Raw genomic sequence first — 26,929 nt, 5'->3', positions numbered from 1 at the left:
AAATTGAAGAAAATGTGAGGCTGTTTCACCACCGAGGGCGGCCTTTATGTTTACAAATCATTTAATGTTCCTTTAACCTTCAAGTCACTGAACTGAACAAGAACTGTGGGTTGTTTCAGAAATCACATCTGCACACGTTTTTATGTTCTGAACACTTTTTTTTATTGTCAAAGCACTTGAGTCAAAGCACTGGCATTTAAAAAAAAAATGTCTGTTACAATCTTTTAGCACCAACACAGTAAACCAAGAGTCAGTGTGGAGAGCGAGATCCAATCATATAAGCATACATATTTGACATTGCTGCCCTCCACGACCTGGGCCTTATTTACTACTGTGGAGGAGGGAGAGCTGATGTAGTCAGGTTTTGTAGAAATTTCCTGCAACCAAAACAGATCGAATATTACATTTATTTCCTGTTGTTTGCTGATTTTTATGGACAAGGTTTACAGGAAAAACACTTAATGAAAGACACATTTAGGGGAAACACCCCAGGCAAAAATTGTTTTTCATACACTGGTCAATTTTAAGATTTTGGGGCTATTTTGCTTCCATGACATGTCTTCTTTCAGACTAGTGGAAAGAAAACATCCAGAATACACATTTAGGCATTCTAATATACATAATGTTTCTACTTCAAAGCAGGAAGATGTTCAGAGATTTGCTGGAAAAGGTTGTGCTTATGTGTAACTCCAGAGGGCTTTAAGGGCTAAAATATGTTTGTTAAATCCTTCTAGTAGCCGTTATAAAGTGTATATCACAAGTAAGTGGTTGAAATGTAACCTTCCCTCAAACAACATGTGCGTTCAAAATACGGGAACATGATGAAGCAATTCATAACGGCTCTGTTAATGCGTCCAGTGGTGCAATACCTACATTTACTCAAGTACAATATTGAGGAACTTGTACTTTAGTTAAGGGGAGACACTACCAGTCAAAAACATGGTTTTCATACACTGGTCAACTTTGAGATTTTGGGCTATTTTGCTTCCATAATATGTCTTCTTTCAGACTAGTGGAAAGAAAACATCCAAAATACACATTTAGGTGTTTATTTTACTACTTTGTCTGTTTGCATCTGTAGATTTCTACTAAATTCACCAACAGTTAGCATTAGATAATGCCTCTTTTGCATATTTAAACAAAAACTCATAATACAAAAAAGAATTGCCTTCATGTAAGAAATCAACTTTCATGGCGATATCTATTGGTTACACTTTTTGCCCTATTCACCTGTGTCAGCATCAGTTGTTGTTTACAAATTGCCCAAATTCATGTCAGGTTTGACTAAACTTACCCGATCACATTTGGCAGATTGGGATCTCTGTAGATGTGGCTGTGTAGGTATCCAAGATCGGCGCTGTAGGTGATCATTTCAACCGTAACATTTCTGTTATTGTCTTTTTTAGCCTGGAGGGCTATCTTGAACAGCTGGAGACAAAAATGCAAAGTATTTTCAACATGGCAGCAGCTTTATCCACGAGGAAATGATCTAAACAGTCAAAGGAAGCACACATAAAGACCAACCGTACCCTGACACCCATCTCAAAAGGGACCGTATCGTCATCCTTTGAATGGATGAAAAGAGTCGGGCAGGTCAAGATCTTCACACTGTTGGGATGAAATACATATTCACAGTCAGATATGGATGCGTTTCATTAGCTGAATAACATATTACAATTATATTATTGTGCACACAGCTTCTTCTTTTTTAAGTGTACTTACTTTTTATCGTTAGAGAACGAAACGTTGATCTTATCCAAGATGCTACAAACCAACTTCTCAAATCCTGGAAGGTATTGGTAAAACTGGAAGAACACAGGGTTAAAAGTGAGTAGAAACAATTTTTGCAATTTCCTGTGTACTATAATAACATACAGATATTTGCAGAATAGAAATAGTAATTTGGTTTAAAGGGACAGTGTGTAGGATTTGGCAGTATCTAGTGGTGCGGTTGCAGACTGCAACCAACTGAGTACCCCTCCGCTCACTCCTCCTTTTTTGCGGTAACGTGAGCCGCAGAGTGCAAAACCGTGGTAACGCCTCGCTCAGAAGACATCCATACCATAATCTCTCACACTCTGCGGCTCACGTTACCACAGTTTCACAAGTGTGTTGCAGAACTACGGTGGCCTTCAGGTAACGTAAAAAAGGTTGCAGCCCGTTTGCAGAAAAAGGTGTATGAATGCTACATTAATACGTAGGGCATTTTAGCGTGCAATAAATGTTTTTCTTGATTTCCGCGTGTCATTTTTACGCCATGTATCCTGTACTGACTGCAATGTTAACGCATTTGTGTATAAATGCTGCGGTAAGAGAGACCCATGTTCGAGACCGCTGTTGACTGGTTTTGTGTTTTACGACATTTGTGACGTGTTTTCTGTAGTTGTGTTCGTACGCGTTTTACTTTGTTTGCGTACTTATTTTAAGCCCAACCATGACATTTTACCTTACCCTAACTAAGTGGTTTTCTTGCCTAAACCTAACTGCGGACGTTTGCATGGCGTACAAATGACACACAAAAAGGCTAAAATGCGTCCTCATGACACGCGGAATGTCGTGGTATTTAAACGCCTTCCCGTGAGGCCGGGTTGCACTCTAGAGTCAGTGTTTGGTTTGTCCGTTCTGGACTACTGTAGAAACTAGGGATGCACCGATACCACTTTTTTTCAGACCGAGTACAAGTACAAGTACTTACATTTGGGTACTCGCCGATACCGAGTACTGATGCCGAGTATCGATACCGAGTACCGATACCAGTACCTCTCTGTGCCAAAAGACCCTCGTTAACAGCCAGCTGGAGGGTGTGAGCGTCATACGGCAGGCTGGGGAGTCTGGCATGGGCGAGCTCGGCCCACGTAAAAGGCGCTAGGGGTCTGCGGCGATGTCTGCAACCCACTCGACTCGACTTGAAACATGGATCAAAGAGTCTAACGCACACGCAAGTCAGAGGGTGCAAGCAAAATCCTGTGGCGCAGTGAAAGTGAAGCACGGCGCGCGCCGCCTGAGATGGGATCCCGGCCCTCGCGGGGTCGGGCGCACCACCAGCCCGGAGCGTGAGCGCGAAAGACGCTGACGAGAGGTTAATGTTACGCTGTCGTAAAGTGGTATCGGAGCCGTTTTGCGAGTTCGAGTATGTGTACATGAGCACAGTATCGGACCCGATACCCGATACCCGATACACGATACTGGTATCGGTATCGGTATCGGTGCATCCCTCGGAGAAACATGGTGAAGCAACATGGCGGACTCTGTGAAGAGGACCCGCTCTCTATGTAGATATGAAGGACTCATTCTAAGCGAACGAAAACACAACGATTCTTAGTTTCAGTTGATTGTACACTAATGAAAACATCGTTATGAATATTATTTTCCATTTCTGCTGATAGATCCCCCAAAGTGTTCCACACTGTTCCTTTAAGCGATTTCAACATAGTTAACACATCCTGATATTTGCATCTATAAAAAGAAATATTTTCTTTTGAGGCTTTATTGCTGTATCTACTCATTTAAACTTGGTCTAGTTGTGGGTCTCAGATGAATCAGCTGGGTCATATAAACATGACCAACCAGTGTTTCCTGTCTCTCTTTCAGCCTCTGTACAGTCTCAACTATCTAATTAAAGATTCTCTGTAATTACTTCAATTATTTTCCCACAACATTTCCTCCTCCAGCAGTAAAAGAAACAACATGACATCACGTCTTAGTATTTGCACATTCTTTTGTGACAACTGAGTTTTCATGGGTTGGTAAACACGCTGAGGGGCTGCAGACAGACAACTCACCTTAGCGAAGGAACTAGTGAATATGACTTCTTTGAAAGATGTGAATGGAGCATGAAGGACTAAAGCATCAACAGCAGACCCTGGTGGATTAAAGACAATAACAAAAAATGATTATAAACAGATTATAAAATAAACAAAACATAGATTGATGGATGAGGTATTCAATTTGAATTCAAAGGCTTGTAAAGTCAAAATTTCTAGGTGTAATATACTGTATTGTAGAATAATGTACATGCACACAAAATGCAGTGTACAGTTCAAGATGTTCAGTTTATAATAATAATAATGATTATTATTATTATATTAAGCTTTTGTGTCTTGTCGGTAAATACCATATACTCTACATAAAGCTAAAGTGCTTCAAACAACCCCAAATTTCCACTTATTTTGTGTTGAATTGCAACATCTGTTTGACTCTGTGGGAACCCCTGCTGTCGCCTATATAGTCCTGTTAACCTGCCATTAGGGCCTTCAGGGAACACCTGTAGAGTCATGATAAATATATGATATAAATAGGCTCATGACTCATTCTCTCTCTCTCTCTCTTTCTCTCTCTCTTTCTCTCTTTCCCCGCAGACACCGTCCCTGGGCATGTGGCGGCCTTAGGTTCTCCTTGGTTATTCTTTGCTTGTTTTATACATTTTACAACACACCATTTACACTCTCCATGCACATCTCACACTACTGATACTACTGATATTCACACTCCTTACCTTTTGATCCTTTTTGTTCTGCATAATTTACTCTACTTTTGTTAAATAAATTAATTGATTTAATCGTTACCACGGTGTCTCTCCCTATTTGTCATGGCCTTGAGAGCCAGGTTGTGACAAACTCTGTCTCCAAGGTCATAACAAACAAAAAAAGCTATTTTGACATCGCAAATATACGAAAAATTATTATGTAAAGAAAATATTAAAGTGGCAGTAGGCAGTATATTTTTGGCATCATTGGGCAAAAAGTCCATAATAACCTTTCAGCTTATTGTAATTCAAGTGTTCTGAGAGATAACTCGACTTCTGCATCTCCTCATGGCTCTGTTTTCAGGCTTTAGAAAATCTACCAATCAGTCACAGGTCATTTCAGAGAGAAAGCGTTCCTATTGGCTGTGCTCGGGTCATGTGACCGGTAGTTTGGCGTTCCTTTAAGAGAATTCACAATGGCTACCACGACACAAACTTTCTCATTTTACAGCTAAACAGTACACTACAAGATGATTCTGAAAACATTTGAGGAGAGAAATAGACATTAACGTAACATAATATTGATTCACATTTGATCAGTGCTGCCTAGTTTGACCGTTTGATCAGAGTTTGCGAGAGATTGACAGCCTGCTCTCATGGACACGAACCTCAGATCAGCTCTTACTGCTTGTTTTTCTCCGGTATGTGGAATCTTGCAGATGCCGTTAGGAGCACTCGAGGAAACAGAGGCACATGATTTTTTTCAGGCTACCTGTTTCATGTACTACTGTCACGATATAGCGACCGTTTTATAAAAATAGCTTTTCTTAATCATATTTGCTCCAATCTCGCCTACTTCAGCTTTAACAAGAACTGTATAAATTAAAAATATCTAGTCAACTCCCTTTGTACCAAATGTCATCATGTCGCTTATTCTTACTTATTCTATGTTTTTATTTTATTTTATGTTATTTTATTTTATTTTTTCTCTTTTCTGTCTTTATTCTCATGTTGTCCATGTCATATATTGATCATTTTTAAGTTATGATGTAAAATCTCCATTTTCTTGCTCCATGTAAATTGTATTGTTGAAAGAGTTCAATAAAAAAATATATATATATTTAGTCACCAATGCAGGTTTTTGAGTTATTCTGGCTGCAGAACGTCCACACACACCTGAGATCTAATCAGCCAGACTGATTAAACTCACCTGTGTGGGTTTATATGTTAATGCAGTAACCCACCTTGTTCCTGTAACTTCACTACAGTGTTGGTTGCCACCCTACAAGAGAACAAAAACAGGTATGTGTTAACACATTTCTGATCTTTCCTGTTGTGTCTGTTGGTGTCATGGACAGTGGATGTTACTGAAGAGCTACTGACGCGGCGCCGAGTGAGTGTCCCCACACACAGACGAGACCTCTGCTGTGATTCTTGACCCAGTGGTACAGGGAGACGGAGTCCCTGGTCAGTCCGGCTTCAGTGGGGTTCCCAGTGGAGTCTCCAAAACCTCATTAGAACATAGACACACAAAGCTTCAAAATCATGACTGTAGATAGACTGACAGGACAATACAGCAATAACATGATATGTGCTCTGTTTTAGACCTGAATGAACTATTTGAAAAGTAATGGATACTGTACAGCGAGCCGGTCATTGTCGTGAAAGAATCCCTGACAGGGTGGTTTGCCAAAAAGCATGGGTTGCATTTAACCACGTCTTACAGTTGAGGTCACAAAATTTGTGAAGCGGACTTCTGAATCATGTCAGTCATGTTTATGAGTAATCCTCATAAAATTAGGACAAATCCAGGACCCCAAAAACAACATATTATTTAGCAGAAATATCAATGGAAACACCTGAGGAGCAACAATAAGCATCTTACCTCTGTAGTCAAAAGATATGACATGGTACCCTGCAGCGCTTAAAACCTGCAACACACAAAAATGGAAATTTGATCTAAAGCTGGAAGTCAAAACTGAAAATGCTTTAAAACAGAAAGCGTACCTTCACCAGGTCCACTCTGTAGCCTAGGGCCCTGCAGAAAAGATATGAGAGCAATGAATACAAACAAACCAGTGGCTCATTTACTGCATTGTGTTCACTGTGGATAAACTCAGGGGCCCGAGCTGTCACGTGATACCCACTAGACTCCATCAGTCAAGGGTCTCTATCCCGCTGCTCTCGTCCTACCTGGTCTCTCTTTGGCCGTGGAGATAGAGAATAACAGGACTGCCGTCTCCCAGAGTGCTCCGGTACCACTCAGGGCTTTTCCCCTTGGCGTCCTCCCATTGGCTGGCAGGGAGTGTATGCCTAAGAGACACAAAGATATTAGAGAGCAAGGGAGGAGAGAGACAAACAAATACGCTTGTGTTTTCAGACATACTGACGTTTTTCTTGTTTTACTTGTGCAGATAAATGAGTAGATTATGGTCCTATTCACTCAAGAGCCACCTGTACCGGATATGCACGGGGTATTTTCAAGTACTGATGCACTTCAAAGGACAAAACAGGAAGCCACAAATGACCTACCAGACACCCACTGAGACGCCCTCCTCTACGTTGAAGTAGAAGTTGGATGTGTAGTTCAGCAAGTTTTGAGGTTTGCTAAGATCCACATTGGATGGAGCCAAATCTGCAGAAGGAGAGAGCGCACAAGGTCAGTTTGAGTTTAAGTTGTATTTTGTCATGCCCTATCATATCGTATCACATCAGATTGCATTGTATTATTTTATTGTAACGTATCACATTTATATCGTATCACATCAGATTGTTTCGTATTGAATATAGTCGGGTCTGGAACCTCAATTTCATTTTCTGGATAAGATATTTTGATTGATTTGACTTCTATGGAGCTTTATTAAAAAATGTAGCCCCCAGGTCCCTCCCAGAAATTCCTGGATTTTTTACCAATGGGCCAAATCCAAGATGGCCGCTGGCGCCAACTTATTATGTCGTCTGCTGCTGCTGATCCACATTTCATACAGTGTCAAACCGGTTCAATAACTACAAACAACGTAACAGAACACAACCAGCTGACAAGTCACATACGTGCACTACAATGCATAGAATAGAAGAATAATAGAATAAGACCAGATCTAGGTAGAATAAGACCAGATCTGGGTAGAATAAGACCAGATTTAGGTAGAATAAGACCAGATCTGGGTAGAATAAGACCAAATTTAGGTAGAATAAAACCAGATCTGGGTAGAATAAGACCAGAGCTCGGTAGAATAAGACCAGATCTCGGTAGAATAAGACCAGATCTGGTAGAATAAGACCAGATTTAGGTATAACTAGAAGTGAAGTCGGAGAGAGCAGGCCTCCGCCAAGGCAGGTTTTATGTACGTCGCTACCCTGTAATGTCACCGTGATTGTTGAGGAAAGCTGGCAGAAGGAGAGAGCAGGGTGATGAATCATGATCGCGTCATCAGTTATACTGCGCATGTCTTAAAGCCTGTGGTGTTAATGCACAGGCTGAGCGGAGTTCTTAAAAAAAATTCCCAAAGCCAGATCATGATCCGAATCGCCACCAAAATCTAATGGATTGCCTCCAAAAATTCAAATCCATTGCAGACTTTCGGAGTTATCCTCCAAACGGACAAACAAACAAACCAACGCCGGTGAAAACATAACCTCCTTCCTAGGCCTTTGGCCTTGGCGGAGGTAATAAGACCAGATTTAGGTAGAATAAGACCAGATCTGCAGTGCTATTTCAGTTTAACACACTGTGTGTTTGTGCCTAGATATTAGAATAAGAACATCATATCGCTTTCACAAAGTAATCCCAACACTGTGTATGACCCACCTGGTTACTGAAGCATTATGTTGTCCTCGCAGACAGCTATTTTTTATGACATTATACATATATGGAAGTATTGTTTTATAATGAGTGGAAACACACATTACTTACCGATGTGAGAAAATACGATTAAGTTCATTATCCCGGGGAACAGGTAGATAAAGGTAGGCACTGAGGCGTAGACAGAGTACAGAATTAACCCAATCAACTTCATTTCTGCTACGGGTGAAAGTAGTTCCTCTCTGCAGCAACAAAATTATCCCTTTTCCTTGATTTTAGTCTGGAACAGAGGGCGAATCCAGCAGAGCTCTCCTCACCGGTGTTGTGAATGTTCAACTGAAACTAATATTTAATACAGTGTCAAACCGGTTCAAAGCTACAAAGAACAAAACAAAACATACTCAGCTGACAGGTTGCATAAGTGCAATACAATTCATATGAATAATAGTAGATAAGACCAGATGTAGGTAGAATAAGACCAGATCTGGGTAGAATAAGACCAGATATAGGTAGAATAAGACCAGATTTAGGTAGAATAAGACCAGATGTATAAAACCAGATCTAGGTAGAATAAGACCAGCTGTAGGTAGAATAAAACCACATTTAGGTAGAATAAGACCAGATATGGGTAAAACCAGATTTAGGTAGAATAAGACCAGATTTAGGTAGAATAAGACCAGATCTCGGTAGAATAAGACCAGATCTGGGTAGAATAAGACCAGATCTGGGTAGAATAAGACCAGATTTAGGTAGAATAAGACCAGATCTGGGTAGAATAAGACCAGATTTAGGTAGAATAAGACCACATCTGGGTAGAATAAGACCAGATCTGGGTAGAATAAGACCAGATTTAGGTAGAATAAGACCACATCTGGGTAGAATAAGACCAGATCTGGGTAGAATAAGACCAGATCTGGGTAGAATAAGACCAGATTTAGGTAGAATAAGACCACATCTGGGTAGAATAAGACCAGATCTGGGTAGAATAAGACCAGATTTAGCTAGAATAAGACCAGATCTGGGTAGAATAAGACCAGATTTAGGTAGAATAAAACCAGATATGGGTAGAATAAGACCAGATCTAGGTAGAATCAGACTGGATCTAGGTAGAATCAGACCCAAACTGGGTAGAATCAGGTCAGATCTGGGTAGAACAAGTCTTCATCACACATTCATCAGAAAGTACTTTGCATCTGCATGGTGGATGTTTTTCAGTACAAAAACGTTCTCGCCCGGAAAACCTGTTTGAACACTGGATTGTTGTATTTGTAGCTGAGGAGTGGAAAGAGGTGTGTCCTCTCTCTATACTTATTATTTTACTATATATGAAATATAAATATATTTGTGACATGACATTGTCTAATATATAAAATCAAAACTGTGAATCTTTGTAGGTTTATGGGTCTTGTATTGAATCTTTACACATCTAAATTCTCATAATGAGAATAGTGTGTGATATACAGTGAGATAGTTACCTCCGCCAAGGCCGAAGGCCTAGGAAGGAGGTTATGTTTTCACCGGCGTTGGTTTGTTGGTTTGTTTGTTGGTTTGTTGGTTTGTTGGTTTGTTTGTTGGTTTGTTGGTTTGTTGGTTTGTTGGTTTGTTTGTTGGTTTGTTTGTTTGTTGGTTTGTTGGTTTGTTGGTTTGTTTGTTGGTTTGTTGGTTTGTTTGTTGGTTTGTTGGTTTGTTGGTTTGTTGGTTTGTTTGTTGGTTTGTTGGTTTGTTGGTTTGTTTGTTGGTTTGTTGGTTTGTTGGTTTGTTTGTTGGTTTGTTTGTTTGTTGGTTTGTTGGTTTGTTTGTTGGTTTGTTGGTTTGTTTGTTGGTTTGTTTGTTTGTTGGTTTGTTGGTTTGTTTGTTGGTTTGTTGGTTTGTTGGTTTGTTTGTTGGTTTGTCCGTTTGGAGGACAACTCCAAAAGTCCACGATGAATTTGAATGAAATGTTTTGGAGGGCTGGGGTGTGGCACAATGAACGATCCATTAGATTTTGGTGGCGATCCGGATCATGATCCGGATTCAGGAATTTCTTTTAATAACTCTGCTCAGCCTGTGCCGCCACAGGCTTTAAGACATGCTCAGTGTAACTGATGACGCGTCACCCAGTTCTCTCCTTCTGCCAGCTTTCCTCATCAAACAGGTGACATTACAGTTAACTTCGACCAAGGCACACTTGGTGACTGTTGCAAACAGTGACAACGATGCTTTAGGTGAGTTTTATTTTGTTGCTGACCACTTCCACTGAAGTGATTTTACACTGCTCCGCTATATGATGATGCTCTGTATGACGATGCTCTATATGATGATGCTCTATATGATGATGCTCCTCTATATGATGATGCTCCGCTATATATGATGATGCCCTATATGATGATGCCCTATATGATGATGCTCCGCTATATGATGATGCTCCACTATGCTGCTCCACGACGTTCAGTTGATCTCAACATAAACAAAAACACATGTGGATGATGGGGCAAGCTGAATGGCGAGTGGGGTGGGAGGGGCAGCGACGTACATGAAACCTGCCTTGGCCGAGGTCTGCGTTCTCCGAGTGCACTTCTAGTTTTCACTGCAACCACAACACATAACTTTATGCTATTTCAGTTTAACACACTGTGTGTTTGTGCCTAGATATTAGAATAAGAACATCATATCTCTTTCACAAAGTAACCACAACACTGTGTATGACCCACCTGGTTACTGAAGCATTATGTTGTTCTCGCAAACAGCTATTTTCTATGACATTATACATAGATATAAGTATTGATTTATAGTGAGTGGAAACACACATTACTTACCGATGTGAGAAAATACGATATAGGTCATTATCCCGGGGAACAGGTAGATAAAGGCAGGCACTGAGGCGTAGACAGAGTACAGCATTAACCCAATTAACTTCATTCCTGCTCCGGATGAAAGAATGCATCTGCTGCTGCTGATCTACATTTCATACAATGTCAAATCAGTTCAAAAACTGTAAACAACAAAACAGAACACACCCAGCTGACAAGTAACAACAGTGCACTACAATGCATCCTGGGTATTAAAGTCTAGTGATGCCACATGTAAATCTGTTACAATTAAAAGTCCTGCATTCAAAAGTTTAATAAAGTAAAAGCACAGAAGTATTATCAAAAATGTACTTTAAGTATCTAAAACGAAAGTACTCCATAATCCATAATCTAGTGGTGTGGTTGCAGATAGCAACCAACTGAGTACCTCTCCGCTCACTCCTCCCTTTACAAGACTGCAGTAACGTGAGCCGCCGAGTGCAAAAACCATGGTAACGCCGCTCGCCTCACTCAGAGACCATCCTTACCATAATAACACTACTGTAGGGGCAACGAAAGTTGATCGGATCGCCACCAAAATTGAATGGATTGTTCATTGTGCCATACACCACCCCTCCAAAAAAATTTCATTCAAATCCATCACAGACTTTTGGAGTAATCCTCCAAACGGACAAACCAACAAACCAACAAACCGACGCCGGTGAAAACATAACCTCCTTCCTAGGCCTTCGGCCTTGGCAGAGGGAATTATGAATAATTGTATTCCATTTCTGCTAATAGATCCCCCGAAATGTTACACACTGTTCCTTTAAACCTGCAGTAGGCAGAATGTTTTTGGCATCATTGGGCAAAATTCCATAATAAGACCAGATCTAGGTAGAATAAAACCAGATTTAGGTAGAATAAGATCTGATTTAGGTAGAATAAGAACATTAGCAACGCAATTCCGTTGAAGTACACTAAAACGGAGCGTTTCAGACAGAGGGTAAATACAGGTATATTCAGGCAGACAGTATGAGGAAAATAAAGTGTTTTTTTAACATTACAGCATGTAAACATGTTCTAGTGGAAACACAAAATACAAGTATGAACTTGAATATGAGCAAGATATGGGACCTTTAACTAACATTTTCAATGCAGTACTGTACTTGTAACAGTATTTTTTACAGTGTGGTATCTAAAGATGGGTGGATGCTACAATTTGAACTTCAAACCAACGGCTACTGCCAAGAAAAGGTCACAGTTTATGCCGGACTATGACTGAATAAATACATAACAGTCGAATAATCCCGGTAATAATAATAACATTTCGTTATATTTTAAAGCAAAGGAAGTATTAATGTAATCTAGCAGTGTGAGTTTGGTCCACAGGGGGCCAGACTGTGTCCAGTCAGTCAGGCGGTTCCTCAGTCACCGGTCACCGCCCCTTCCTCTCTGCTCTCCACCAGCCGCTTTTCAAAAACCCGCTACAAGGAGGAGAACTGGAGGATGAGACACAACCGAGGAGGACACAAAGCCAGCACCACCTCTCTCTCCGAGGATTTACTGGATATAAAACAACGTAAACGGACTGTGTCTTCAATCTAACGGCTCATTTATCTCTCTGGAAAAGGACCGTTTTTTAACTGCGAGTGAACCGCGACGCGACTAACGGGAGAAATGTTTTAAAAGTTTATTATTATTATATCCGCGTTTCAGTTTAAGCAGCAAAATAGAGTTGGAAAAGGAGCCAACTGTCGTCCAAGTTCGGAGACTTTGGTGAGTTTATTTTAACTAACAATATTAACCGTTATTAACTGCTCTTTTTGGGGGATGAATTTGAACAGAGATCCAACGGACGAACCGTTTCCTCCCAACATGCTGCTGATGAATTAGCCCGGTTAGCTTCATAGCCCATCACTCTCCTATGAGCAGCACCTTTCACTAGTTAGTTAGTTAGTTAGTTAGTTAACGGTTTTATCATGCTCTTAACTGACTTTAAAGTTTACTCCGGTGTAGTCGAGCTGTATTCAGACATTACTAAGACAACTGTTGACAGTGTTTCCAATGAGTGATGCTAAAAAAGGAGATTCATTTACTGAGTAACTGGTAATAATATGAGACTGTAACTTACATTTGATGTGGTCCTTCTTGTCTTTTTGACTGATAACAGGATCCACAGCTGACTAGAAGTCTGTGACAAAGCCTTTAACGTTTTATGAATAACATGTGGCCTTGAATATATGTGTTTGTGTGTGTGTGTGTGTGTGTATGTATATATATATTTATATTTATATTATATATATAAATATATATATACATATATATATTTATTTATATAATATATTATTTATATAATATATTTATATATATTATATATATATATTTATATATATATATAATATATAACTATATATATAGAATATATTTTTTTTTATATATATATAGAATTTTTTTTACTTTTAGACATTGTTTTCACATCCCAAAGAAAACACTGTGATGGATATATGACTCTGGAACAGTTTGAGTCTTTGGGTCAGTCTTTTTATTTAAAAAATTAGTAATTCATTAGAATTTTGTGGTGCTCAGTTTTGATTTGTGTCACAGTATAACTCCAAAACATGCAAATCTTTCCTCAAATTTCATCAACTTGGACTATGAAAGTGTTGGAAGTGTGTAGATGTGAATTGTAGTTTGATGTCAGGTTAACCTTGTGGCAGTGTGGGCAAATAATGGTCATCCTGTTTACTCTAGATCTCATCTTTGTATTATGCACTTTGCAAAGAAGTTTATACAGTTGTTTTTCTTGTGCAAAGTAAAGCAAAAGATAATAGAAATGCAATATGATTAAGAATATGTTGCATGATGATAATGGACAGGTAACTGATCAAAGACAGGGTCAAGTACAAGAATTAATTTGCACAAAAAAGTCATAGAAATTGGGGAAATAAAGCAATCGCAGACCAATGGAAAACTACGTTTCAGAGTGGTATAGTGGGTGATTGGAAATTCAATTAATATTAAAACTCAACTTTAAAATATATGCAAATATATGCTAAATCAAATGTTATTCTTAAATATTTCTAAAAATATTCTCCTGAAAACATTTTCTGATTAAATTTTTTAAGCTTTATATTGTTTTATAGTCACTTCAGATTGTGAAGTTGCAATTGAAGCTAATAAGAGATATTTCTTCATGACAACAGTTTGCTTATCAAAATGCAGGAAACTTGCTTTTGTTCCATAGTCATCATCATCTCTTACCCAAAAATCAGCACAAAAATGCAGTACACCCATCAGTGTTTCACGAGGCAGATGTTGTAGAAGAAAAGTTTTGACATTTTTTACTTTCCCAGTCTGACATCTGCTAGTGATAATTACCAGTGTCAGTGGATGTTGGGATGGTGTGAAGGATTAACCTCCTTCTTGTGACCTGGACTTGAGCGATTCTTTGGCTGCAGCAGCTGTCAAATCACAGCCACCGAGAGCCACCGGGAGCCACCGAGAGCCACTGTGGCCGAGCAGCAGGGCTACCGGGATAATTGGCTCAGAGGCTGCAGGAGAACGCAAAACAAGACAACACAAGCAAAGTGTCTGGAGTGAAACTTACTTCAGGGCAGTGCCGTTATGAATAAAAACATTCTGATTATTTCCCTACATTTGTTTTTTTATGTTTTCTCAAATTTAAGACACTATATCTTTAGACAAGATGCCACACTGCTGAGCCATGATTTTCTTGCATTTCATAAGCCGCTGAAATGTGCAGATGCAGAATACTGATTTGGTTTTTGTCTCCATTGTCTGTGGTGATGTGAATGGGAACCCCGAGTCTGGGGTGTGGGGGACACCTGGCCGAGCGCTTGATGATCTCACTGAGAGCAGCTGGAAAAGCAGGGGTCAGGAGGGTTTTCTCTTTGTATAGATATTAAGGCACAAAGTGGGAAGTTTCAACTCATTAGATGTATGTGTGTAATGTGTATTTATGTATTACCTATGAGAGCAAAGTTTAGTTCAGATCTTTATTGTCCCACAGGAGGAAATTATTTTTTGCAGCAAGAAAAATGCAAAACATGAAACATAAACACACACAGACAGACATCTGAAGACACTGAAAGTGCTGCACGATGAACACAATTCAGAACAAAAGGTGAATGATAAAAGCATCAAAAGGTGCAACACGAAGAATAAAGATTAGAAAAAATATAGTGCGAAGCTTTGTGAGGAAACAAGGGCAGTCAGTAAGTGAAGTAAGATTATAAAAAATAAGAAACATTTATTCATTGCACAGCAAGAGATTTAAGTTGTTTCAACGCCATAAAATGCAGGATTTAACACCAAAAAAGTTCATAATAAAGCAGCCAGAGGGCAGTTAAAAGTGCAGTAATATTAGTATAACTCAAGAAAAGCAAAAAAAGAGAAACAATGGAGGCACTATATGAACGTACGACTGGTGCCAACAGTCCACTTACGTACTGTAGCGTGCAGAAATGTGTTGCAACGGTCAGACATGCAATTTGTGGAAACAAGCATTTATAAAAATAGAAGTAGATGAATGTTTTACTCTGCTCAGCTCTCCTGCTATTTCCAGTCATGTTACCTTCCTTAAGCTTCAGGTGGTTGACCTGTTGCGTGTATGAGTTTAGTTATGTCATTGCTTAAGTTAGTCAGACTCTTTTCTTTTTTATTTGGCACACGATTACGTCTCGCATGCGTCTCTCTTTAAAGTAAAAGAGTCCTAAATAATTACCCAAGATTCATTGTTTGCGTTTCTATTTTTTGCTGGACTGGATTCCAGGGGAGTTTGTTGCCTTTGTTTTTCAATTACAGCAATTATGCATCCCAATAGAAAGTACAACAACGTCTCTGTAACTGATGCAGCCAGACAGCCAGTAAATGTTGGCTCAAAGCTTTTGGAGTAACCTTCCCAATTTAGTTCCTGGCTGCTTGTTCCACTTGGTTCAGAGCCACTCTGCTGTCTTTGTCCATCGTCTTTATCTCCAGTTTGAAGTATTTGAAGGAGCATTTAGTCTTAAAAACTAAAAACATGCTGCTTTTTTATCATTATTACCTTTAGGATTTATATTTTGTCAGCATTAACAAAATCAAATACCATTTTATTCATTTATTTATTTGACAGGGGCAGTGCACAGCTTCTTAGCTGTACCAGAGTTAACTATAAGCTAGTTTACATCAGTAGTCCCTGGACATGAAACAGAGAATGGCATCTCTGTTAAGAAAATGAACACTAGTATTAAAAACAATTAGAAAACAGTAACGTTACATATTCACTATACAACAACAACATCAACAACACACAACAACATTAAGACAGCACAACAACAACCACAAGATTTCACAGCATTAAGACACATCAAGTGTTTGAGTTCATGTGTGATGGGTAGATGATTGAGTTGATTTCAGCCATGATTTCATCTTGATTTTAAAATCAGCAAGTCTGCAGCGCTCTGTTGGTCGTCCTAGTTGTCCTCCCATTATCTGAGCGCAGTGAACTACATCCAACTGTGTGTACTGTATACAAGGTGAATTTTCCCCTTCACATGTGCCTCAGATTGAATTACATGGGTCATGATGAAACATCCCAGCTAAAGGCGTTAAAAGAGAGTCCTGGTCGGTGTCAGACTTGGCCGTGTCGATCAATTTACGTGATTGTCTAATCATTCTAATTGGATTAGCCAAAGCCTCCACCGCAAATGACGCTAGAGCGGTGTGTGTCGGTAGCTCAGTGGCTCAGCAGCGATCTCAGATGAAGGAGCTGGTAGGAACGCATACTGTTGACATAGATGTTTCCTCCCTGTTTGTGAGTATTTGTTAACAGTGATTGGATATATCCTTATGTAAATTTAGAGTGAGGAGATTTTGCCCTCTTGTTTTGCTTTGTAACAATGATTGAAGTTGAATTCTGCTATTGTTGACAGACTCATCAGCTAAAATGTGATGATAAAACAAGGCTTTTCCTTCCTTGTCTTTCAGGGCAGGGTGCTGTCCTGTGGGATGGATGACACCCAAGAGCAGGACCAGTACGAGGAGCGCCTAAAAGAAGTCTTTAACAGTTTTGATGCCAGCGGCGCCGGCTCGCTGTGCCCGGAGGAACTCTCTGACCTCTGCCTGTCCCTTCACCTGGATGATGCCACACCAGCTCTTCTCCACACACTGCTGCAGAACCAGGACCGCCTCACTGCCAGGGTAAGTTCATTCCACTGAAAATAAGTTTGTGTCCTACAGATGTGCATTAATTTGCTCAGAAAAGTTGTATTTGCGGTATTAATATCGTTCTCTTACTGATGCACATGTGAGTCGTGGCCTTTTGGCTTTCCTTTGCAACGGGTCCCCTGCGTCCTTTGAATTTGGCAGACCCCCATGTTGAGCCACTCCAGCTCTCAGGTCTTTGTGTCTCCAGGCTTTTTTGGCGCTTTGTTAGCTGTCTTGTTGAGGAGAGAATGTGCCCCCATCAGCCCTCATCCCAGGTGTCTGTCGTCAGGACAACCAAGCCGACTAATCACATTCACAGATGCATTTCTTTGAGGGTGCTCCATGTGGAAATGTATGAAATAGAAAGGACACTGGTCTAATCAGTTTGTATAAAATGGATTGTACATTCAGAGGATCTGCAGTATGTAGATTATATCTTTTCAGCCTAAAGTAGACTGATGATGAGATATATTCCAAATTGCTTACCTCCCATCCACACTTTTGCATCAAGTTGTGATTGTATATAAGCGTGTGGACAGACGGATGGCTATTGTCTTGCCTCTGTGGGTATATTGTGGGCGGGGGGAAATGTTAGCAGAGGGCAAGAGAACTGATTGCCTACCCATGGCATCCAACAATGCCAAAAAAATCCACGTAAAGCCGGCAGCCGCCAGCCTCGACGCACAAAGAAAATCACCATATCCAGGGTTAGCAGCTGTTGATTCTTGAAGTGTGACCTCGCTGTTCACCCTCCTCCACCCAGACAACCAGGGACACGCAGCCTCCACCCAGCAGGCACACTGGGAATTACATCCAGTCTGAGGAATTTCATCAACTTTTGTTTTTACTTTGCTTCACATACTAAGCATTGCTGGCATTGTCTCACATTTATGTAACACTATTTTTTTTTTCTATTCTTGTTCCAGGTCGACTTTGACCAATTCAAGAATGCACTGATTCTGGTGTTGTCATCAACTATTGAGCCACAACAAGCAGAACCGGAGGAGACCTTGTCAACACCAGGTAAAATCTAGATTCTGGTGTTGCAGGTTTTTAAAGAAATCTCACACAAATCTCTTTGTAAAATGCACATGGTGGAAACAAGCACAAAGCATGAAGCCATAACATTAATCAAATCTGTATTTTATGTCCGTATCAGTTAGGGCTGTCCCCAACCAAAGAAATTCTTAGTCGACTAACACTGTAAAACTCAGTTTCACTGCAAAGAATCACACAAAAGCACCACTTTAGATCTTGTGTTTACCAGAGATGTGCTCATAAGTTTCTTGGAAATAAGTCATTCAGCATGAAAAAACATTAAAAAAACTAATCAACTAAAGAAATCTAAAACCAAAATGGTTGATTAGTTGACTAATCGCCTACGAGGGGGCAGCCCTAGTATCAGTTTAGTATTGAACTTCAAGGAGACATTTTCCACTCACTCAAACTCAACTAAGCAGATGAGAAGGTGACTGAAAGCTGAGTAAGTGGAACAGCCCTCATGCTGATTCAGCTGTAAATCTACATACAATACAGATGCACAGAGCCAAACAGTGCAGGCCCAAAGCCAAGTAGCTGACAGTTGAACAAAACAGTTGAATTTGCACCATCATGGTTGGACCGCTGGCATGGTTTGTTATTTCATGGATGTAGTAAACAAAAAGAGTGTTTTTATATGAATCTATTTCCTGGATCATTTATTCATACTCCCAAGCTTCTTTTTTGTGAATGAATATTTCAGACTCCTGGTTAATACCACCATCTTTTCAGCTCATTTATTTTATTTCTTTAAGATCACATCTCACTCTAGTGATCACAGAAGAGGGACAGACTGACCTGTATGATAATACGTGTATTAACAGGCCAAGCATTACTATATCATGCTTCTATATTGTGATACTTGTGTCACAAGATATGAAGAATATGAAGTCTGATCCTTGTCAAAGCAAATACTTCACTTTAGAGCTGCAACGATTAATACATTTTTTGATTAGTTGTCAGCTATTAAATTAATCGCCAACTATTTTGATAAGTGATTTAATCGGTTTGAGTCATTTTTTAAGGAGAAACGTCAAAATACTCTGATTCCAGCTTCTTAAAAGTGAATATTTTTCTGGTTTCTTTACTCCTGTATGACAGTAAACTGAATATCTTTGAGTTGTGGACAAAACAAGACATTTGTGGACAAAACAAGACATTTGAGGACGTCATCTTGGGCTTTGGGAAACACTGTTCGACATTTTTTTTTACTACTTTGTGACCTTTTATTGATAATTGACCTAACTAATCGATTAATCAAGGAAATAATCGACAATGAAAATAATCGTTAGTTGCAGCCCTACTTCACTGTTAATATTTTTGTCTTACTGTTAATTAAGCATAAAGTCTATTAAACCTACAGAGTTCAAGACATTTTCTCTTCAGTTTGCACCTGAAACACTGTCGACCTCAAGTTTGATGTCTGCATACGAACGAGAACATGTGGCTTTAAACAGTTTCTGTATTTGCCACTTTTAGAGAAGTTGTCACTCAGAGAAGTAGCTGCTGAAGGCTGCGGCACGTATTAGTCATTGAACATTTTTTCGTTCTGTATTTAATAATATCCTCTGTTGTGCAAACCTTACTACGACATACAGTATGCAAGTAATTATGACTCTACTCGACTCTGCATTGGCATCGTGAAATATGGAGTTGGAATATATTGGATATCGTTAAAAATCTAGTATCATGCATCCCTGATGAACACATGGCTGCTGATTATTTTCATCATTGACACATTGATTGATTTGCTGACTATTTTCTCGATTAATCATTTAATGCCTTGGTCCACAAAATGGCATAAAACAGTCTTGTTTTGCTCTGACCAAAATGGCAAAATTCCCCATTTTTTATGCTAGAATTTTTAGCATTCTAGCTAGAAAAATTACTCTATGATGATTAATTGATTACCAAAATAGTAGGTGGTTAATTTCCTGTCAATTCATCAACTAATTGTACTTATTTGATTTTCTTGTCATTGTATCTCCACAGAATCTACTGAGATCCAACCAAAGTTCGTGAAGGGCAGTAAACGTTACGGCCGCCGCTCCACGCCGGAGTTCATAGAGCCAATTTCAGACTTCTCTGACGTTACGAACGCAAACCCGGCGGAGGAGGAGGAGGATCTGGAGGACAACTATGACTTGGCTGTTCCCCGGAAGCGTGAGGTAAACGGCTAAAGACTGATGTTCTCTGGGTTTTTCCAGCACCGACTGCTCTGAACCTCCAGACACTCTGACGCCGCCCTTATCACCTCCTGTCCTTGCACTGCGTTTCTCAGCAGCCACAGGCCGTCAGCGAGGCGTTATTCTTAGCTAATCAGCTTAGTGGCATGCAGGGCAGATCCTGAAATGTAATATGGACACTCAAACGCAGGATCCACAAGGCCCTGCTCATTGCATAACAACGCAGCACTGTCTGTAAATAACAGCACAATTACTGTTTTAATTAGCCTCCGGATGAAACCGCAATGTTTGTGTAACGCCACACAGAGTTGTCAGTTTAATGTGTCATGATGTGATTCTGTGTTGAGTTGCACTTTGCCCTGAGTGTATATGCTGGCTGTGATGTGGTTGTCAACGCAACAGCTCAGTGATTTAGGAATTTACATCATCATGTCCAAACAGATAAAAAGAGAGACGGAGCTGATTGTTCTGTTTTATGGTCGTCAATATTTTTCTTTATTTAAGATTGGCAGTCGGTGCCTCCCGTTGTCTGCACAGGACAGTAGTGGCTTGAATGTGACATGCGTCTCTGTGTCACAGAGTTGTATAGCATTAGTTCAGTCGTGGTTATGCACAGCTGAACGCTCTGCATGGTTCCTCTGGTTGATCTCTAGATCCTTTTCTTGGATTATCCTGCTCTCAATGCTGACATGGAGAGTTGTTTGGCATATTGTACGGAGGTCTTAGCTCACAATTTGTGCATCCATGGCATGCAACGGAAATAAGGATTGTAAATTTAGCAAGAGGTCCCATTTTGTCCTGAAAGTCTATTTTGCTGTAAAGTAGTAGGGCTGTGCTGACAATTAATTAGTCTATGTAATTTCCCTCTCAGTCTATTAGTCGACTAATCAGTCCTTTTGGTCTTAGACGTCTAAGATGACTTATTTCTAAGAAACTTATGAGTGCATCTCTGGTAAACACAAGATTTAAAGTGGTGCTTTTGTGTGATTCTTTGTGGAGAAACTCAGTTTTACAGATCCGCCGATTAAATCAACTCATCGATTAGTCGACAAAATCGTATGAGTGTTAATCGACTAAGAATTTCTTTGGTCGAGAACAGGCTAATGTAATTTATCAAGTAAAGTTGCTCAACATTCACTACTGCCAGCTTCTCAAATGTCAGAATTTGCTTTATATTTATTTTTTGTTTTATATCATTTTGAATTGCTTATCTTTGGATTTTGGACTCTTTGGTTATGCAAAACAAACATAAAACCTGTGATAACTATTTTCTGACATCTTACAGACTGAACGATTAATTGATTATTTGAAACGATTATCAAAAGATTAATAGACAATGATGGTTGGATGCAGCTTTATGTTTAAGTTTTTGGTACGTATAGGATTTACTGACTGCCGTGGCCTTTTGACAGCAGGTTAATTTTTCATACTAATGAATGTGCTGCAGAAACATAAATCACGACAAAGAAAAGTCCCCAAAACGGTATAATGATGACGAGTTCAGCTTGTGCACGGATGGATGTGTTAATATTCTGTGCATTGTCTGCGCTCCGGCCTCCGCCCCAGAAGACAAACACTGTTGGAGACATTGAGCTGAAGCGTGTCTCGGTGTTATTGACTAATCTGGGTTGCAACAATGCTACAATGTCCGGCCTGGGGACCAGCAGATGGGGATGGGTCAGGGGGCTCTGCCACGGAGACGGCAGGCCTGGTGCTATGGGAGGAGGAAGAGGAGGAGGAGGGTGTAGGACTGTGACAGAGGAACAATGAGCCCCACTACCCCCACCCTCCTGGATGCCTATACACCATGTATCAAAACGCCACTCGCAGAATCCCATCTGTTCTTCATTCCCTCACTGTTTGCTTCCCAAACAATAGACGGTCACGCTGGGACTGGGCTGGAGCGCAGTGGGTCACACCCACACAAACCCCTCCCCCTCTCGGATTTCTTGACAATCACAAAAAAACACTACTGTGTTTACGTTGAAATCATGACTCTACTGGTAGTTTTAATTAGGATTTAAGAGTAAGAAAAACTCACTTGAATTTTAAACTGTTTTTTAGTTTCAAAAGGCATTTTTAAAATGTAATTTTTCCAGAGTGAGTGACTCATTTTTAGCATCAGCTTCTCATTTATGTCATTTTAACTTTATATTTTAAATGTTGAACATTGTTACGAGGAGTATACTTTAAATATGTTTGAAAAGGTAAAAGAAAACATGAAAAGTGTGTCTGTCCATGACACATTTTCTCTATTATTACCACCATTCCTAATATGCACATTGACCATCCCTGATGCCCTCGTGCCGTCACAAAAGCTCTTTTGTGCTTTTTGTCAGACGCTCCTGCCCCCTTTTCACCCGGACTCCCACCTCGCCTCATTTAAAAACATGTTTGAACTTATAAACAGCTGATTGTCACACACAAAAACAGCCTGTGGAGATATTTTAATGTGGACATTAAAATCATCTTCTTTGTGATATTAATCCCAATTTCGGTATCTTTTTGTCTCTAACAGCGCTGGAACGCTCACGAAACAAGCACAGAGGAGTACGAGGCAGAAGGTAAACGTCAAAGTCGTGGTATTTTCATAAAATTCACTCTATAGATGTTTATCACTAGATGATCACAGTCTCTTCTTATCTTGTTTGTAGGCCAGATGCATCTGTGGAACCCCGACGAGCCGAGCACACCTCGGGGAGCCATCTTTCCCTCGTCGACCTGTTTAGAGGAGAGACTGCGTGAAGCCTGTGACGACTTGGAGATATCGTGGGACGGATGTGCTGGTCACTCCGAACTGCTCGCGCTTTGTGAACACCTGGGCCCGGAGGTGAGATTAAAAGTGAATGGAGAGACCGTTAATTTCAACGCAGCTTTTCAAATCTCATTATCAATACTTTAGTTAGTTTTATAAAGTCACACTGTGTTTCAGTGCACTCTGGCCTAGTGGCACATTACTGTGGTTATAATTTATTGATGTTAAAATAACCATGCAGTTCTGCCTTGCTTTGATGTTTCTTGTTCCTCCTGATTCCATTGCTCATTTAGACAATTTGAGTACAAACAAATGTGTTTTCTGCCTCCCAAGGGCCGCTCTCGTTAAAGTTTTTACTTTATTACTTATTAGGAAAAGTACATATACCCTATAAATATCATATACACTAGGGATGCACGATGATATCAGCACGTCATCGCCGGTATCAGCAGATAAAGGATTTAAAATGAAATATCAGAATTGGACAGAAATTAACATTTCCTCCCGAAATTACCGATGAGGCGGATAAGATGACGCATCTGCGCACATGACCTGAACCGTTGATGAAGCGGGTTGCAAAACCAAATATGACTGCTCTTACTTTCACATGATCCCTTTGGACAGAGATTACATTGTTTTGCAACTTTTGAAATAGGTCAAATTAGCCCTGGTTGTGCCAATTTTCATGATTGTCTTCAGGGACAGCATCATCCAAGCCTGTTTAACCAGGATGAATTTTTGTTTGAATATGTTAGATACAAATAAATACGGCATGTTTTACATGTAACATAAGTTGAAGTAGTTTTATTATTTTGAAAAGCATTGTATTTTATGTCTTTTTGAAGACTTTATGTTTTCTGCAATTAGGTGGGGAAAAAATGTGTGCCAATATCGGCATTGACTGTCAGAAAAACAGCAAATTTCCCTATTTGGTGCTAAAATATTTTGCATTTTAGCTAGAAAAATGACTTGATGATGATTAATTGATTACTGAAGTAGTTGCTGGTTGTCGTTACAGCTCTACAGACATGTAAACTATTTGGCCTGAGTGCATTAGTCCATGTGACATATATATAAATTTTGGACTTAACAACTTCAAATCAACCCGAGGGAATCAAATGATAAAAAATCACTCGCATACAATGTAAAGAAATTACAACATGTATTTATTTTTCAGATAAATGTGGATGTGCTCCAGAGTGTAACCGGCGACGGAGTGATGAATGTTCAGGAGTTTGTTTCCAGGGTTGTAAAACACAACAAACCCCCCACGCCGTCCGCCTCCACGCCCTACAGACAGCTCAAACGACACCACTCCACTCAGGTATTTGTTTGTTTAGCTCTACAAGATCACAGCATGTGGGGTAATTCCCTTGTTGGTAATTGATTAGGTGGAATTTTGGAGATTAACTGATTTCTCTAGTAAAAACACACATTCTTCCCTGTACAGCCGTTTGATGAGGGAGGCCGTAGGATAGCCGCTCCTGCTGCTCTGACCAGCACCATCGGCATGCGTCTCTTCTCCACCCTGGACGACGGAACCGGCTTCACTCCAGTCGAATACATCCTGGATGCCTGGATGGAAGAGGGAATAGAAAACAGTATTGAGATCCTGCAGGTACTTATTCTTCTAATTATTAGTGTTAATTATTATCAGCACTTTAAATCTAGTTAATTTGTACATTTTGAAACAGACAGCTGATGACAGAAAGGAAGTCAGAAAATGGTTTACAAAACTACCGTTTTTTGTATTTACTCCATGATTCAATTAAGTCAATATTTTTCTAAGATATTCAAAAAAGAACAAATGTATAATTGTTTTTTGTTTTTTTCTGCAGGCTTTGAATTTCAGCTTAGATGGAAAACTGAGTCTTACTGATCTCACCATGGCCCTGGAGAATGAGCTACTGGTTACTAAGAATGGGATTCACCAGGCGGCGTTGGCGAGCTTCAAAGCTGAGATCATATATCTCCTGTGAGTACGAGTCACCATTATAATGCAGCCCATTAGGATCTTAATTATCTTTGTTTATATTTGATGAATACATTTGGAATCATTTTGAACCTGTTAGTCTAAAATAACACGTGCAGGATTATTCAGTAAAGCTTCATACAATTATTGGCCCTGTTGTTTTTCTCTTTTCAGAGAGCGTGTAGACCGAGAGCTCAGGGAGAAAGAGAAAATCCGATCTGACCTGGAAAAAGCAGAGAAGCTAAAAACTGAACTCGCCACTGAGGTGGATGAGCGTCACGCTGCGATTGAGCACATGAACAACCTCAATCTCAGGTAATTTATCCCTCAGATTACACCAGATGCTGTTTGTTCTCCAGTGTTATCACAGCAATAGGCCTCCGCCCACTAAGGTGTTTAGAATAATTTGATTGATGTTTGACTCATGTTTAATTGTGCCTTCTTCTCCTTCCCTACATCTCTGCCTCATTCCTGATGTGGATTTTAAGTATTAAAATACTGAGGGATTATATCTGTCACTCTTTATCCCTTAATCTAGTCCATTCATAAAGACTGCAGCTGATCATAATTAGATTTATATGCTCGTCGTATGCTATAGTTGACTAATCGACTGAGAGGGGGCTGCCCTGGTTCTTTGTAAGTGTTACACCCTGTTTTCTGTGTGTCTTTTTGTCTTCAGGAAGCTTGAACAAGACCACAAAGAGAAACTAGCAGCAGCACGATCAGAGCTGATGAAGGAGATGGACCAGATGCAGCAGCAGGCCGGCCTGCAGCGCGAGCAACTGGAAGCGGAGGTGGAGAAGATCAGGGATGACGAATCTTTTCTCCGAGACCACCTATCCATCTCTGTGAAGGTAAAAAAGACTCTCTTTGCTTTTAATATGTTTTTAGAATGTTTATTGACGCACCAAGCAGTCACTGACGAACCTTGACGTGGCTTCATTTCATCTGTTCTGTTGGTATCTTTATTTTTTAGGAAAACCGACGCCTTGAAATGGAGTTGCTGGACAGCACCGAAAAACTAATGGAGACACAAAGTCAAAATACAAAACTCCAGACTAGTTTGGACAACGTTATGAAAGAAAAGGTACAGAGACATTTTATGGCTCTCTGTGATTTCAATACTGACTTTCTCTATTGTTGGAGTTATTGGAACATACACAAACACTACATTAGTTTTCTTTGGGGGTTATTGGCTTGCGTTTTTGTTTTTATTTGTTGATTTTCTGTGTTCTCGCTCCTCTTCTGCCTAGCTCTTTTTGTTTGTGTCTTTTATTTTATGGTTTCTGTGCAAACAAACTATTAACTTGTGAATGATCTTCTTTAGTTTGGAGAGTTGGACACTGGCAGTGCAGACTTCCTCCTCCAAGAGGAACGTATTAAAGAACTACGCAGCAGCTACGAAGCTCAGTACAGGGTAACTGCATCTAAATCACCTTTTCTTGAATTTTAGCTTGCGTGTCCGCGCACAGACCTGATACAATATACATGTTTAACTCATAGTGCTCTCATTTGTAGGAGCTGCAGGATCGTATCGACGAGCTGCAGTCAGAGTTGCAGGAGTTTCACAGTCTTGGTCGAGTTCATCAGCCCTGCCACAAACCTCTCTCTGAGGAGCTGGAGAGTAAAAGCCCCGGCATGGAGTCTGATCCAGGTAACACATATACTGTACACTCCCTGGGGAGCTAATTACAGTATAGAGCCCTGACTGCATCTGTTCGTGACAACAATCG

At 40.0% G+C, this 26,929-nt stretch overlaps 2 protein-coding genes across 6 annotated transcripts in view; one reads left to right on the top strand and one right to left on the bottom strand.

Moving 5' to 3' along the window:
- Window positions 1–139: 139 nt before the first annotated feature.
- On the bottom strand, window positions 140–11,165 carry LOC141751978 (lysophosphatidylserine lipase ABHD12-like). The gene is made up of 12 exons (XM_074609681.1): window positions 11,063–11,165; window positions 6,998–7,100; window positions 6,659–6,778; window positions 6,473–6,503; window positions 6,351–6,396; window positions 5,849–5,975; window positions 5,710–5,747; window positions 3,783–3,862; window positions 1,723–1,805; window positions 1,530–1,608; window positions 1,295–1,428; window positions 140–377 (listed from the first exon to the last, which is right to left on the bottom strand). The coding sequence occupies exons 1-12, from the start codon at window positions 11,163–11,165 to the stop codon at window positions 329–331; spliced, it is 993 nt and encodes a 330-aa protein (XP_074465782.1). The 3' UTR covers window positions 140–328.
- Window positions 11,166–12,384: 1,219 nt separating this feature from the next.
- The window catches only part of nin (ninein (GSK3B interacting protein)), a 29,030-nt gene continuing 14,485 nt past the window's right edge, over window positions 12,385–26,929 (top strand). For 2 of the 5 annotated variants that reach the window (XM_074661775.1, XM_074661773.1), the window contains exons 1-14: window positions 16,792–16,853; window positions 17,027–17,239; window positions 18,172–18,268; window positions 20,276–20,451; window positions 22,988–23,033; window positions 23,124–23,299; window positions 24,402–24,548; window positions 24,675–24,842; window positions 25,063–25,199; window positions 25,371–25,511; window positions 25,876–26,050; window positions 26,173–26,283; window positions 26,524–26,613; window positions 26,715–26,850. In XM_074661775.1, the coding sequence (XP_074517876.1) occupies window positions 16,800–16,853; window positions 17,027–17,239; window positions 18,172–18,268; window positions 20,276–20,451; window positions 22,988–23,033; window positions 23,124–23,299; window positions 24,402–24,548; window positions 24,675–24,842; window positions 25,063–25,199; window positions 25,371–25,511; window positions 25,876–26,050; window positions 26,173–26,283; window positions 26,524–26,613; window positions 26,715–26,850 (1,867 nt within the window). In that variant the 5' untranslated portion in view covers window positions 16,792–16,799. Of the gene's footprint in view, window positions 12,815–16,791; window positions 16,854–17,026; window positions 17,240–18,171; window positions 18,269–20,275; window positions 20,452–22,987; window positions 23,034–23,123; window positions 23,300–24,401; window positions 24,549–24,674; window positions 24,843–25,062; window positions 25,200–25,370; window positions 25,512–25,875; window positions 26,051–26,172; window positions 26,284–26,523; window positions 26,614–26,714; window positions 26,851–26,929 lie in introns of those variants that run through there. The other 3 variants (XR_012597413.1, XR_012597414.1, XM_074661774.1) reach the window with 2 other exon arrangements.

The sequence above is a fragment of the Sebastes fasciatus genome, chromosome 15 (genome assembly GCF_043250625.1).
Source record: "Sebastes fasciatus isolate fSebFas1 chromosome 15, fSebFas1.pri, whole genome shotgun sequence".
In the NCBI taxonomy this organism is placed as follows: domain Eukaryota; kingdom Metazoa; phylum Chordata; class Actinopteri; order Perciformes; family Sebastidae; genus Sebastes; species Sebastes fasciatus.
The sequence above is the reverse complement of the archived record's forward strand: the minus strand, read 5'-3'. Positions and strand labels throughout refer to the sequence as shown.